Source organism: Taudactylus pleione, unplaced genomic scaffold (genome assembly GCF_031769625.1).
Source record: "Taudactylus pleione unplaced genomic scaffold, aTauple2 ptg000678l, whole genome shotgun sequence".
In the NCBI taxonomy this organism is placed as follows: Eukaryota; Metazoa; Chordata; class Amphibia; order Anura; family Myobatrachidae; genus Taudactylus; species Taudactylus pleione.
Genome location: NW_028285080.1, coordinates 2,770,001 through 2,782,775, shown reverse-complemented (window position 1 = coordinate 2,782,775; position 12,775 = coordinate 2,770,001). Strand labels below are relative to the sequence as shown.

Genomic DNA, 12,775 nt, shown 5'->3' with positions numbered 1-12,775 from the left:
ATGTACCAATGTTTTCATGCTGTTCCAGGAGATGACGTGCGCAAGTGGTGTCTTATGAATAGCTGGTGGGTGTCTGTACACACAAAGTGATCGCTCACCAAGACATAGTGGGTGTGCTAATACCTTGCCGTGTGATTGCCTGCCTTTCTGGGCGTGCGCTGTATTTGCATACGATGGGAGCGAGCGGCTCTGAATCAGGTCCACTGAGCGGTTACGACTTCTTTATGTCTTAAATTATTAATGAGAGGGAGGGGACATCAGCATAGTCTATGGTGCAAAGTGTATCCCTTTATAAGTATGCACATCTAAAACATGTACAGATCCATCCATATATAAACTGTTGCATACTGCTGACAATGTTGATGACGGTGCATCTAGCTGCCTCTGATTGTCTAACTGCACACTGACCCTCCAGCTGATAGCATGTCATTAACGTTGTGCCTACAGTTTAAGAAGTAATAGAATTCCATTTCCCATTTTTTTTTATTGACATTTCCATTTGACTGCTGCAAGTACCATGATTTCCACTGTATTGTTAAAGTGGAACCAGCAAGTAAGTTTTATTTGGAATTAATTACATTTTATATGGAACATGCAACTTTCGCATTAACAACATTATCAAGACAATAATTTTATTTTTCTTATATAAATGACATTTCATTACATTAGTATACTATGGACAAATAGGGTAATGAGACTGTAGCAGTCACTACTTACACTGACAATCCAAGTTTCTGCAATATCTGTACACTATGCTAGGGAGTAAGTATGCCTGACACAAAGCTACTGGTTTTGAGACAGACGCATCTTCAGATCTGTGTCCAACTAAGCATCTGTATGAAAGTACACTTTATTACATGCGTTCTTTCTCTATGTATGTTCTAAGTACCATCTCTAAGGGGTATATTTACTAAGGTGCAGGTTTTTAGAAGTGGAGTTGTTGCCCATAGCAACCAATCAGATTCTACTATCATTTATCTAGTACCTTCTTAAAGATAATAGCTAGAATTTGATTGGTTGCCATCTCCACTTCTAAAAACCTGCACCTTAGTAAATATACCCCTAAATGAGCCAATCTTTCTCTGAGATCTCAGAGGTGACAAAGAAATCAAATCTTGTGTTGTAAATCAAGGCCATAAAGTAGATGGTGTAGCCAGTGCCAATACCCAAAGCATATGGTAGAGGAATGGCATAGTTGCTGCCCCAGTGTCACGATAATCCAGCTTGTAGGGTGCTTGGAGAGGCACTGGGCACATTCTCCCTGCTCCTGGCCTTATCTCAGTGACATCATGATGCAAATGCGCTGGGGGCCGTAACATCACACATGATGTCATGATATCGCATGAAGTTACACCCTCTACAGGACTTTTGGGCCTGATTCAGACCCACTCGCGAGCGGCTGTCCGCTCGCAAGTGGGTCGATGTTATGCACTGAGCATGCGCACGACGGAGGGAGCTCCGTCGTGCGCATGCGCCAGACGTGACGAGCGAAGGAAAGTCCTTCGCTCGTTGTGTCCGATCAAAGGGGGCGTGCTGTCAATGTTGATTGACAGCACGCCCCCTTTGGTGGGCGTGCCGGGGGCGTGCCTCCCTGACGGGGGCGTTCCCACGGGAACGCCTCCCGTCAGAAGCCGGCCCACTGACATCACTAGTGATGTCAGTGGGAGTGATTTTGGCTCTGATAGAGCCAAAATCACTCCGGAGCTTGCGGTTGAAAACCCCAACCGCAGGCTCCGGCTCGCAATTTCGATGGTCGCGATGGTCTCGACCATCGCGGCCATCACAAAGCACGCTCGTATAGCCTGTGGGTGGTGACCCACAGCTATACGAGCGTCCAGGAGGACGCTCCATGAAAATGGAGCCCGGCCCTCATTCAGAGCGTGCGCTCTGCTCAGAGCGTACGGCTCTGAATGAGGGCCTTTGTCTCATCGCACAACATTCATTCTTTCCCCGCATTGCACTGTTAAAGTATTGGTGCTTGTGCACCTAGGCCCTCATTCAGAGCCGTACGCTCTGAGCAGAGCGCACGCTCTGAATGAGGGCCGGGCTCCATTTTCATGGAGCGTCCTCCTGGACGCTCATATAGCTGTGGGTCACCACCCACAGGCTATACGAGCGTGCTTTGTGATGGCCGCGATGGTCGAGACCATCGCGACCATCGAAATTGCGAGCCGGAGCCTGCGGTTGAGGTTTTCAACCGCAAGCTCCGGAGTGATTTTGGCTCTATCAGAGCCAAAATCACTCCCACTGACATCACTAGTGATGTCAGTGGGCCGGCTTCTGACGGGAGGCGTTCCCGTGGGAACGCCCCCGGCAGGGAGGCACGCCCCCGGCACGCCCACCAAAGGGGGCGTGCTGTCAATCAACATTGACAGCACGCCCCCTTTGATCGGACACAACGAGCGAAGGACTTTCCTTCGCTCGTCGCGTCTGGCGCATGCGCACGACGGAGCTCCCTCCGTCGTGCGCATGCTCAGTGCATAACATCGACCCACTTGCGAGCGGACAGCCGCTCGCAAGTGGGTCTGAATCAGGCCCCTAGTCCATATTTACAAGGAAATGTCCTTGATCCATTTGATTGGCCTTTGCAAACTTTCCATCCCCAGCAGATGCCACCATCTGCGGCCCTCATATTCATAAGATTTCCCATAAAATTAAGTGCACTTGCATCTATCTAAACTTGTAATGTCAAAAAGAGCTTTAGCACAGCATTTTTTCATGTTGGCAATTCATAAACTAGATATATTTACTAAATAAAATTAAAATGGTATAAATTAATAAAATGACATAAAAGTATTTTATGGAATTTATCTGGTATTTCAATATACCAGATGCATATTGAAATACATAATATATAACAGTAATTAGAAGAAATCATCACCATATAGTTACATTTAACATGACTGCGTTAGTTAAAATAAGTAAGCCACAGAAAGCAGTGTGTTCCATGCAGGGCTTACTGTAACCGCTTATCATAAGGTCATTAAATTAATGACAAAATAGCGCACACATTATATAAGAACAAAACGTGTTCCAGATTTGTAACTTCCACTTGCTATTGTAATAACATTTTAAAGGGTCAGAAAAAGTAAACGGATCTCTTTCCTAACACTGAAATGCAGGTGAGAAATTATCTTGATGTATTTTTACATATCTATCATATCTCCTGCACACTCTGATTCCAATATTGTCTGGTTCATGGCTTCACTTACCTTTATTTGTTAAATTCTCCTTTACAGCAGGTGACGCAGCACCATTGACTAAGCTCCTCCCTATAAGCCAAGGACATATACTGTGTGAAATATATGATTTAGGAAAAAAGACATAATCTACACAGAGATGGACAATAAGAATTGTAAGCCAAGAGAATAAATGCAAATGAATGGAAGACAGCTTTAAACATAGAAAATATAATATCTACTTTATGTGCAAAGCCCAGAGACTGCTTTACATATATGCAAAGTTTTCCTAATGAAAAGTAAATGCTGTACATATAAAAATAAGTACAAACATATCTGAAAGGCACTCCAACCTCAGTATTTGCTTAGTTCTGCTTGATACAGGGAAAAGAAAATGCTAACAAGTTATACAATTTCTATCAAAATATAGGATATGGCATTTCATATTTTCAAGATCCATTGGGGAAGTTACAATAACAAGCTGTCATTTATCCGCCCATTTGGGTAGGCTGATTCTGCTTGCACCTCCATAGGCATTGTGAAGAATCAGCCTCTGTGAGTTAATGCACAAGGCCACCTGAAAGCTACCGCACTTAGGGGCTAATTCAGCATTGAACGCAGATTCCCGATGAAGGGTCCTTCGTAATCGCACACAGCACGTGATTCAGAGTCGCTTGCTAAATGCGATCACTTGCATCCAGCGTATGCAAATTGGCCTAAGTGATGGCATGGCAGGCGCTCGCTCGGACAGGCATAAGCACGCCCACTTTGTGTTTGCGAGCGATCACTTTGTGACTATAGACGCCCATTAGCATATGTAGAGACGCTCACTAGCGCACTTCACCTCCAGGAAGTGTATTTAAACATTGGTACATCGAGGACCATCGGAAGGGCTCGCAGCGCTTGTGGTTGCCTTACCTTACCGCAAACACTGCGAGGACTTAAGTGTAATTAACAGGCAGGTGACATGTACTATGACGTCGGCTGATAATTATGCACGCCTCTGAAACGGCGTTGCTACACTCAACACACCAGCGTTCGCACCTCCACTCCCCTGTTATTAGTGTCCTGCCCCTGTTACCATCCATAAACGGCCTCACCTGTCACTCATTACACTGAGCTGTCTTTTGCTGGGCGAGCGAGCGGATTCCGATCACTCTGAGTAGTTTGCGCCAGCGTTCCTGGAAACGGGGGGCATGTCCTCTCTGTTTTCCGGGAGTGGCAAGACCAGGGGCTGCGTTCACAGACACAGTTTCCTGGTCTCGCAAGCTAGCCAGTCTGAGTAAGCTGAGGCTTACTCAGCTGGCTGGTGGCGATGGTTATCCCAGCCTGCGACCTAGGTCGCAGTGCTGGGATCACAAATGCAGCAGGGAGTGTCATACACCTGCTGCATTTACATATTTACAAGCACGGAATCGCGTAGCTGCTTGCATGCAGCTTTCCAATTCCGTCCCAAGCTGAATCACCCCCTTATTCAATCTGTCTCTGTGACTTTTCAAGGGAACATTGACATCATATCCTCCCCCAAATGACACCCTACCCCAAAGTTGTTCCACTGCGGGAGCACTTCATTTGTGATCCCCAAATGGCTCATTTTATCTATTTGACTAATTAGTGACAAATACCCAGATTATTCCCTTTCCTTCCTTTAGATATCTCCCCCTTTACTATTGTCAGCTTCCCACACTTTCCCGCACTCCCTTCGGCTTCTCTCAGTACCTTAAATTGTTGTTCCTCACTGATGATGTTTACGGTCTTAGTTTATAAGTCACTTGTACTGCTAGATTAAGAATTTTACTATTCTAGTGATATTGTTTGAATATTTGTCTCATGCCTCTATCCTTGTTTCTACCATTATTATCATTTATTGCTACAGCTCCTTATGATATGCCCATTTTATGCCATCAGTATATTAGGGTGCAAAGATTGTGTGAGAACCTACAACATTAATAATGTCACTCATTCACTGCATTCCATATGGTGCTTCCACATCCGGTGATGGCAGCTGACATGAAGGAATTTATATTAGTCCATATCAGTGATAGGCTGAATCCTAAGGGTATAGTTACGAAAGAGTGGATTTATAGAAGTGGAGGTATGTAGTTATTATCTTCTAGAAGGTGCTAGATAAATGATGAGTAGAATCTGATTGGTTGCTATGGAGAACCCCTCCACTTCTATAAACCCACACTTTAGTAAATATACCTCCCAATCTGACACAGAGGATGTAGAAGATACCACTCTCCCCAGATATAAAGTGTCACATATGAAATGAATCAGCACAGTCTCCTAGTCGCATTGGACTTAGACGCATTTTTCGGCAAAAAATGACGCCCCGGCGCTAGCAGAATCTCACAGGAACAGGAGCGCCAAGAGGGGCTGTTTGACGCGACTGCTGCAAAGACGAGTGAGAACGCATCTGTACATATGACGAATACCTGATTTGACAGCTGATCTAGTTTTAGCAGGAGAGGTCACAGCGTTAATGAAGTTACAGAGTGCTGTCCCTTTACTGTTTACTTTCTGAACCTCTTGTCCTTTGTGTGTCCACTCTTCCTGTAAAATCTGAAAATAGGAAACATATAATGTTTTAAACGTATATTTGCATCACACTCTACAGAACACGGTGTCCCGGCCTCTCATGTATTCAACGTACCTTCATTTCTTTTAAATGTTTAGACAGATCTTCCAAACACAGTGTGAGTGTTGCTGCAGGAATTCTATCATTCACTAAGGTGAACCAGTGTTTTAAAGATTTAACTAAAGACTGGAAAGAATCCATTTGGTTTTGGCAGGATGATACATCTTCTTCCCTGAGTATACAATTACAAGAAACCATTAATGATATACAAACATGTCAGAATTATTGTCTCTAATATTAGAAGTAGAGCAATAGCAATAGAAGCAGTTGGCTAATCATTCCTAGCAGAACAACACAAGGGTAGTCATTTACAGTACAGTAAAAGATCGTGTTGCAGGGGAAAATCTTGTTTTGTGATGTCACGCATCTAGCTTGCTTTGTTGCTATACACTGAACATACTTCCCGACAGGACAAAATAAGCCCCCTCCAGATCCCCCAAACTGCCAGTAAATGCCAACTTTAGGATGAATCTCCACCCACTTTAATGTATATTCGCCCACTGTGAGGCACAGGAACTGGGATTGTAATCAAGACAGCTGGGAGCTATGCCTTAAAAGTAGTGTTCATTCCAGCACCCTGCACCTGTCACAACCCGTGCAGTTCCTCTTTCCTGTCTGGGATGTCGCTCTCTGCTTTGGTGCTTCTAGCACACTCAGCTGATGCAACAAACTGCAGAGATACAGACCAGAGTGTGCTTGAAGCACCAGAGCAGAGAGCGACACCGCAGGCAGGAAAGTGGAACTGCATGCGTTGTGACAGGTGCAGGGTACTAGAATGGACACTATAAAGTGAAACTTGGATTTTATGCATGATATTTTTCTCTGTGATGGGAAGATCGGAGCATACTGACCAATCCACCTGGCACATAACAAACTAACTAAACTGCAAAGCAATATACACACATCATAAATATCAAGAGCTCAATATTTTATAGAGTCAAAGTATCCAGTTAAAAACAAGAGTTCTGAAAACCCTGCAACGCATGAAAAAAAAAAAATTATTCTTACATGTCCGGGGGTCTCAGGTGGTCTCCGTGGCCTCCCCTCCATCTTGTCACTGGGAAGGGGACTGCTGGGAGGCTCCGGGGGTGCTGGGAGCCACAAGGGCTGCTAGGAGATGTAGTTTTCCAAGTACCTGCTACAGGGGCGTATACACTTATACAGGGGGGGGGGGGTCACACACGCACTCATGCACACACCCACTCATATACACTTACAAACACTCACATACACTACACTCACATACTCACCCTGCTACAGAAGACCAGGCTCCCGAGGTTCGATGCAGAAGACGCCGCTCCGGAAGGTGAGTATTTAAGGACTAATTAAGCTAATTGGAAACTTTCAAATGCTTACTTAGTCCTATCTGTGCTGCCAGGGTCCCAGAGCAGGCCCCGCTGATTTTTTCTAAAATTAACCAGTTTATGAAAAATCAGGCTTACTCTAGAGGTGCGAGGAAAAAGAGTATAAATATATAGAAATCACTGCGTCCCATTTTCAGTCCTGTAATTGAATAACAAAACCCTGCGGGAAAAACCCTGTGGCTGCAGGTTTTTTTAAAAAGTACATCCGCAATTGGATATACCCTAATATGTTAAGCACTTTTTGCTCAACACTACAACAGCTTAAGCATGCCATAGGAGATTGCTAGTGCTATCGTCAGACCTACACTCACATCCAGTTACACATACCTTGTGAAAGTTTTTGTTAATATAAATGAGATTAGCCTTTCCTGTATTAACTGTAAAGTACATATATAGATAGAGCGCTTTTTGCTGATAAATGGTACAATCCACTAAAATGACATCATGGCCCTTCACCATGTCATATTGTTCTCTATGTGACTAAAATACCTAGAGGTACGTCTATTACAGGTTCCCAATCATGTCAGGTATCTACAAGAAAGGCGCTCCATACTGTATGTAAAATTCACTAAGGACATGAAGAATTAGAATATGAGGGTACCTGGAGGAACTGTTCCCTGCTTTCATTTGGGGACTAATAATACAGTTGGTTCACAGGACAATGAAATAGTCACTTGCTACCATATTTATTGAAATGTCAATCTTATATTTATTCAGGTGATTATTACATGCTTGCACTTACTTTGCCTTAACAGTCTCTTCAAGATCTTGAAACCTTTTTAACATAGTGTTTACTTTTTCCAAAACAAGTGTCTTGTCTCCAGGCACAGCGTATACACATAATTCATCAACCAGCTTCTGTACATCTTCCAGGCTCCTCCTGTGCTCCAGTAACTCACTACTTGTTTCCTGTAAAGAATAAAGTAACAATGTGTTTCTGTATTTCCCTTTAGGAGATCCAAGCATGTCTCAATATCTAAAATTATATTTAGTTACTGTATAATGGCTGTCACATTATCAAAAGATCTGGGAAACAAGCTGATGTTTCTCTATGTTTAACATAAGGCCAAAAATTTCTCTTTGAGATATTCAGCAAAAATTAATAACTTAAGTAGATTGTGCTTACATGCAGTTTATTCCTTAGGGTCAGTTATGAGGTGTTGGACAGGGTTATGCTTCAGTTTGTCCACATATTTCCACATATTTTATGACTGACAGTCACCACCACTGGTTTTGCCTATCATGAGCCATAAATAATTCAGGGCCTGACTCAGAGATTAACGGAACTCCGATGTTCACATAAATCTTCGATGATTGAAGAACTGCAGATGCGCAAGAGCTGCGCTGTGCATGTGCAGATCAGGTCCTGCAGTGCCTTAAAAGCCACAGGATGATTGACATGCTCCTGGCATTTGGGGGCAGCATTCCAGAAAAAGGGGGTGTTTCTGCCTTGTCTTCTAGGCGTGCTAAAGCCAGTGGCTGCATCTTTGGACACAGCTTTACTGGCCCCAGCTGCATGATTTTGCAGTAGATCCTAAATAACCTGGGGGTTACTCAGATGTCCGATGTTCAAGCAGTTGATCTGATGATGCATCTTTGGACACAGCCATCGGATCACAGAAGCCGGTTGTGGGTGTCTTTTTACTTAAGACGCCTTCTGCGGCTTTTGCATATTGTAGCACAGCTGCTGCGTAGACGCAGTGACTGTCCTACAGCGTACATATCTGAATCAGGCACTTAATTGGTTCAGGACCACTAACACATGGCACCACTGCAAGTGCCCCGCGACACCGCAGGGTGCCACAGACCCAGCTTGGTAACCACTGACATAAACTAAATGATAGAGAAATAAATATATTCATGGTTATTGTAAGATTTTTTCAATCTAACCTTTTTTCCCACTTTCCCCTAAACCTCTTCCCACTTTCTGGGTGGACCATATGGTCTTGAAGGGGTAAAGTGATTAATATTACACTGGTCATTCTGACAGACTAATTAAATGAAACAGATTTAACCCATTGTCTGAATGACTGTTTTCATCCATTTTCCAGCGTTTGGTAGGAAATGGTAGATGACTGCACTTACGGGTATGCCAGGCTGCACCCAAGCTCTCCCTTTTCTGTGAATAGATGCCAGGCGCATGCACACCGGCAGAGTATACTGTGCTGCACACAAGCCCCCTCCTCTCAAACTGCCCATGCCTCCTCCTAACTCTGTAGTCAGGATGGCCATCGGTAGATTAACCATCTATGGTCACTAATGATGCTACTATTGGTGGTTAATCTCAATAGTATGAAACCATCAACAGGGGAATCGTAGATGGTTTCACTGACTAATGGTCATCCCTCCTTTATTACTCACCGGACAGAGAGTCAATCAGAGGTGGGGCCGAAGTTTCGCAGGTCGCGTCATGGATGGAGCTAATTTCTGTGTCCCACTAAAACATCTGGGGGCTCTGTACCACTGATGGTGGAGGACTATTGGCTTTCCACATTGATGGCAAAACATCTGCCATCGGTGGTTAACGATTGATGGTTGTTAACCATCGATGGTCATCCCTACTCTGCGGTCTCTGTATAATTGTGCTAAATGCTCACTTTAATTATGTATACAGTCAGGTCCATAAATATTGGGACATTGACAGAATTTTCAGATTTTGGCCTCTATTCACCACCACAATGGTTTTGAAATGAAACAAACAAGATGTGCTTTAACTGCAGACTTTCAGATTTAATTTGAGGGTAATTACATCCAAATCGGGTGAACGGTGTAGGAATTACAACAGTTTCAATATGTGCCTCCGACTTTTTAAGGGGCCAAAAGTAATGGGACTATCAACTCAAAAGCTATTTCATGGACAGGTGTGGGCTATTCTCTCGTTATATCATTACCAATTAAGCAGGTAAAAGGTCTGGAGTTGATTCTAGGTGTGACATTTGCATTTGGAATCAGTTGCTGTCGACTCTCAATATGAGATCCAAAGAGCTGTCACTATCAGTGAAGCAAGCCATCATTAGGCTGAAAAATCAAAAAAACCCATCAGAGAGATAGCAAAAACATTAGGTGTGGCCAAATCAACTATTTGGAACATTATTAAAAAGAAAGAATGCACCGGAGAGCTCAGCAACACCAAAAGACCCGGAAGACCACGGAAAACAACTGTGGTGGATGACAAAAGAATTATTTCCCTGGTGAAGAAAAACCCCTTCACAACAGTTGGCCAAATCAAGAACACCCTCCAGGAGGTAGATGTATATGTGTCAAAGTCAACAATCAAGAGAAGACTTCACAAGAGTGAATATACAGGGTTCAGCACAAGATGCAAACCATTGGTGAGCCACAAAAACAGGAAGACCAGATTAGAGTTTGCCAAACAACATCTAAAAAAGCCATTACAGTTCTGGAACAACATCCTATGGACAGATGAGACAAAGATCAACTTGTACCAGAGTGATGGGAAGAGAAGGAAAGGAACTGCTCATGATCCAAAACATACCATCTCATCAGTGAAGCATGGTGGTGTTAGTGTCATGGCGTGGGCATGTATGGCTGCCAATGGAACTGGTTCCCTTGTATTTATTGATGATGTGACTGCTGACAAAAGCAGCAGAATGAATTCTGAAGTGTTTCAGGCAATATTATATGCTCATATTCAGTCAAATGCTTCAGAACTCATTGGACAGCGCTTCACAGTGCAGATGGACAATGACCCGAAGCATACTGCAAAAGCAACCAAAGAGTTTTTTAAGGCTAAAAGTGGAATGTTATGCAATGGCCAAGTCAATCCCCTGACCTGAATCCAATTGAGCATGCATTTCACTTGATGAAGACAAAACTGAAGGGAAAATGCCCCAAGAACAAGCAGGAACTGAAGACATTTGCAGTAGAGGCCTGGCAGAGCATCACCAGGGATGAAACCCAGCGTCTGGTGATGTCTATGCGTTCCAGACTTCAGGCTGTAATTGCCTGCAAAGGATTTGCAACAAAGTATTAAAAAGTGAAAGTTAGATTTAGGATTGTTTAGTTTGTCCCATTACTTTTGGCCCCTTAAGAAGTGGGAGGCACATATAGAAACCGTTGTAATTCCTACACCGTTCACCTGATTTGGATGTAATTACCCTCAAATTAAATCTGAAAGTCTGCAGTTAAATCACATCTTGTTTGTTTCATTTCAAAGCCATTGTGGTGGTGAATAGAGGACAAAATATGAAAATTCTGTCAATGTCCCAATATTTATGGACCTGACTGTATATGTAAATGTATATACTGTCTGTATTAGTCTGTACTTAAATTTCTTGTCAGTTTTATCCCCTTGTACAGCCTTATCAATAAAAGATAATAATAATCAGTATAACATTTGGACATCTACAGCAGGCCCTTGTAACATTATGTATTAGTGGGTTCTCCATATTCCAGACCCACACTGTCATCCATTTAAATTCCAAGGTAAAGCAGTAAGATCTAGTAACTCTTCTCAGCGGTTTGCATGACTTAATCAGTTTTACATGCGCTATTTAATACACAATATACCTGCATGAACTGAGATAGCTCTGTCACATCCTTTCCAGGTCCATCTACATCTGTTAATGCTTTTAACTTTTTGTCCAGGAACGACTGCACTTTCTCAGAGAGATCCTCAAACAGTTCCACCTGTGTCTTCAGGTCTTCCATCTTCTCAATGCGAGTTCTGGTGTTTTCAGTTGCTTTGGAGAAGCGCTCAGACAGCTCACTCATCTTTCCTTGTAGTGAAGATGCCGAGAATGAATCTGCCGTTTCCATGAATTTATTCACCTTTTCGTTCATGGCATTGATGCTGCTCTGACGACTTGCAATATCCTGTTCTAGCATCTTGTAGCAGTAAACAAGAATGGAAGAGATGAACTACCGGCAACATGCTGCTAAGCAAGCAAAGTGCAATATGACAAAATGACAAAATAGTGTAGTAAGTGTAATATTGTTCTGAGCTTTAGTCTATGTGAGACAACATGACTGGCAACCTTCGCAAGACACTTCATTTGGTTTGAGCCTTCAGAAGAGAAAGCCATACTATTGTATATGGATGTAGCCAGCATCCCGATGGTCAGAATCCTTACAACAGTCTAAATCCTGGCTCCAGAATCCCAACCGCTGACTACCTGATGGTGATTATCAGGGTTAGGGCTACAATTAGGTTTAGGGGTAGGAATTAGGGGGAGGGAGAGGGTTTGGGTTAGGCTGCGGGGAGGGAGGGGGGTTAGATTAGGCTGCGGGAGGGAAGGGTTAGGTACTAGGGGGAGGGTTTGGGTCAGCTGCGGGGGGGGAGGTTAGGCTGCAGGGGAAGGGTTAGATACTAGGGGGAGGGTTGAGCTGCGGCAGGAGAGGGTTGAGGTTAGTCTGCGGGGGGGGGGGTATGTGTTATACTGCGGGAGGGAAGGGTTAAGGTTAGGCTGCAGGAAAGGTGGGTTAGGGTAAGGGTTACTTCCCAAATTCTGACGGGATTCTGTCGGAATGCTGCTGTTGGGACCGTCCTGACCGACAGGATCCCGTACCCAACTAATTGTATATTATTTCAAATTCTAATATACAGCGTGCTGCAACCTTTACACTTCTTC

The 12,775-nt window shown here is 43.6% G+C and overlaps 1 protein-coding gene across 1 annotated transcript in view; it reads right to left on the bottom strand.

Moving 5' to 3' along the window:
- DST (dystonin) overlaps window positions 1-12,775 on the bottom strand; it is a 637,844-nt gene that overhangs the window by 184,432 nt on the left and 440,637 nt on the right. The window contains exons 54-58 of the mRNA XM_088455927.1: window positions 11,715-12,032; window positions 7,927-8,093; window positions 5,836-5,992; window positions 5,618-5,744; window positions 3,213-3,272 (exon numbers count right to left, since the gene is read on the bottom strand). Coding sequence (XP_088312053.1) covers window positions 3,213-3,272; window positions 5,618-5,744; window positions 5,836-5,992; window positions 7,927-8,093; window positions 11,715-12,032 — 829 coding nt within the window. The remainder of the gene's footprint in view (window positions 1-3,212; window positions 3,273-5,617; window positions 5,745-5,835; window positions 5,993-7,926; window positions 8,094-11,714; window positions 12,033-12,775) is intronic.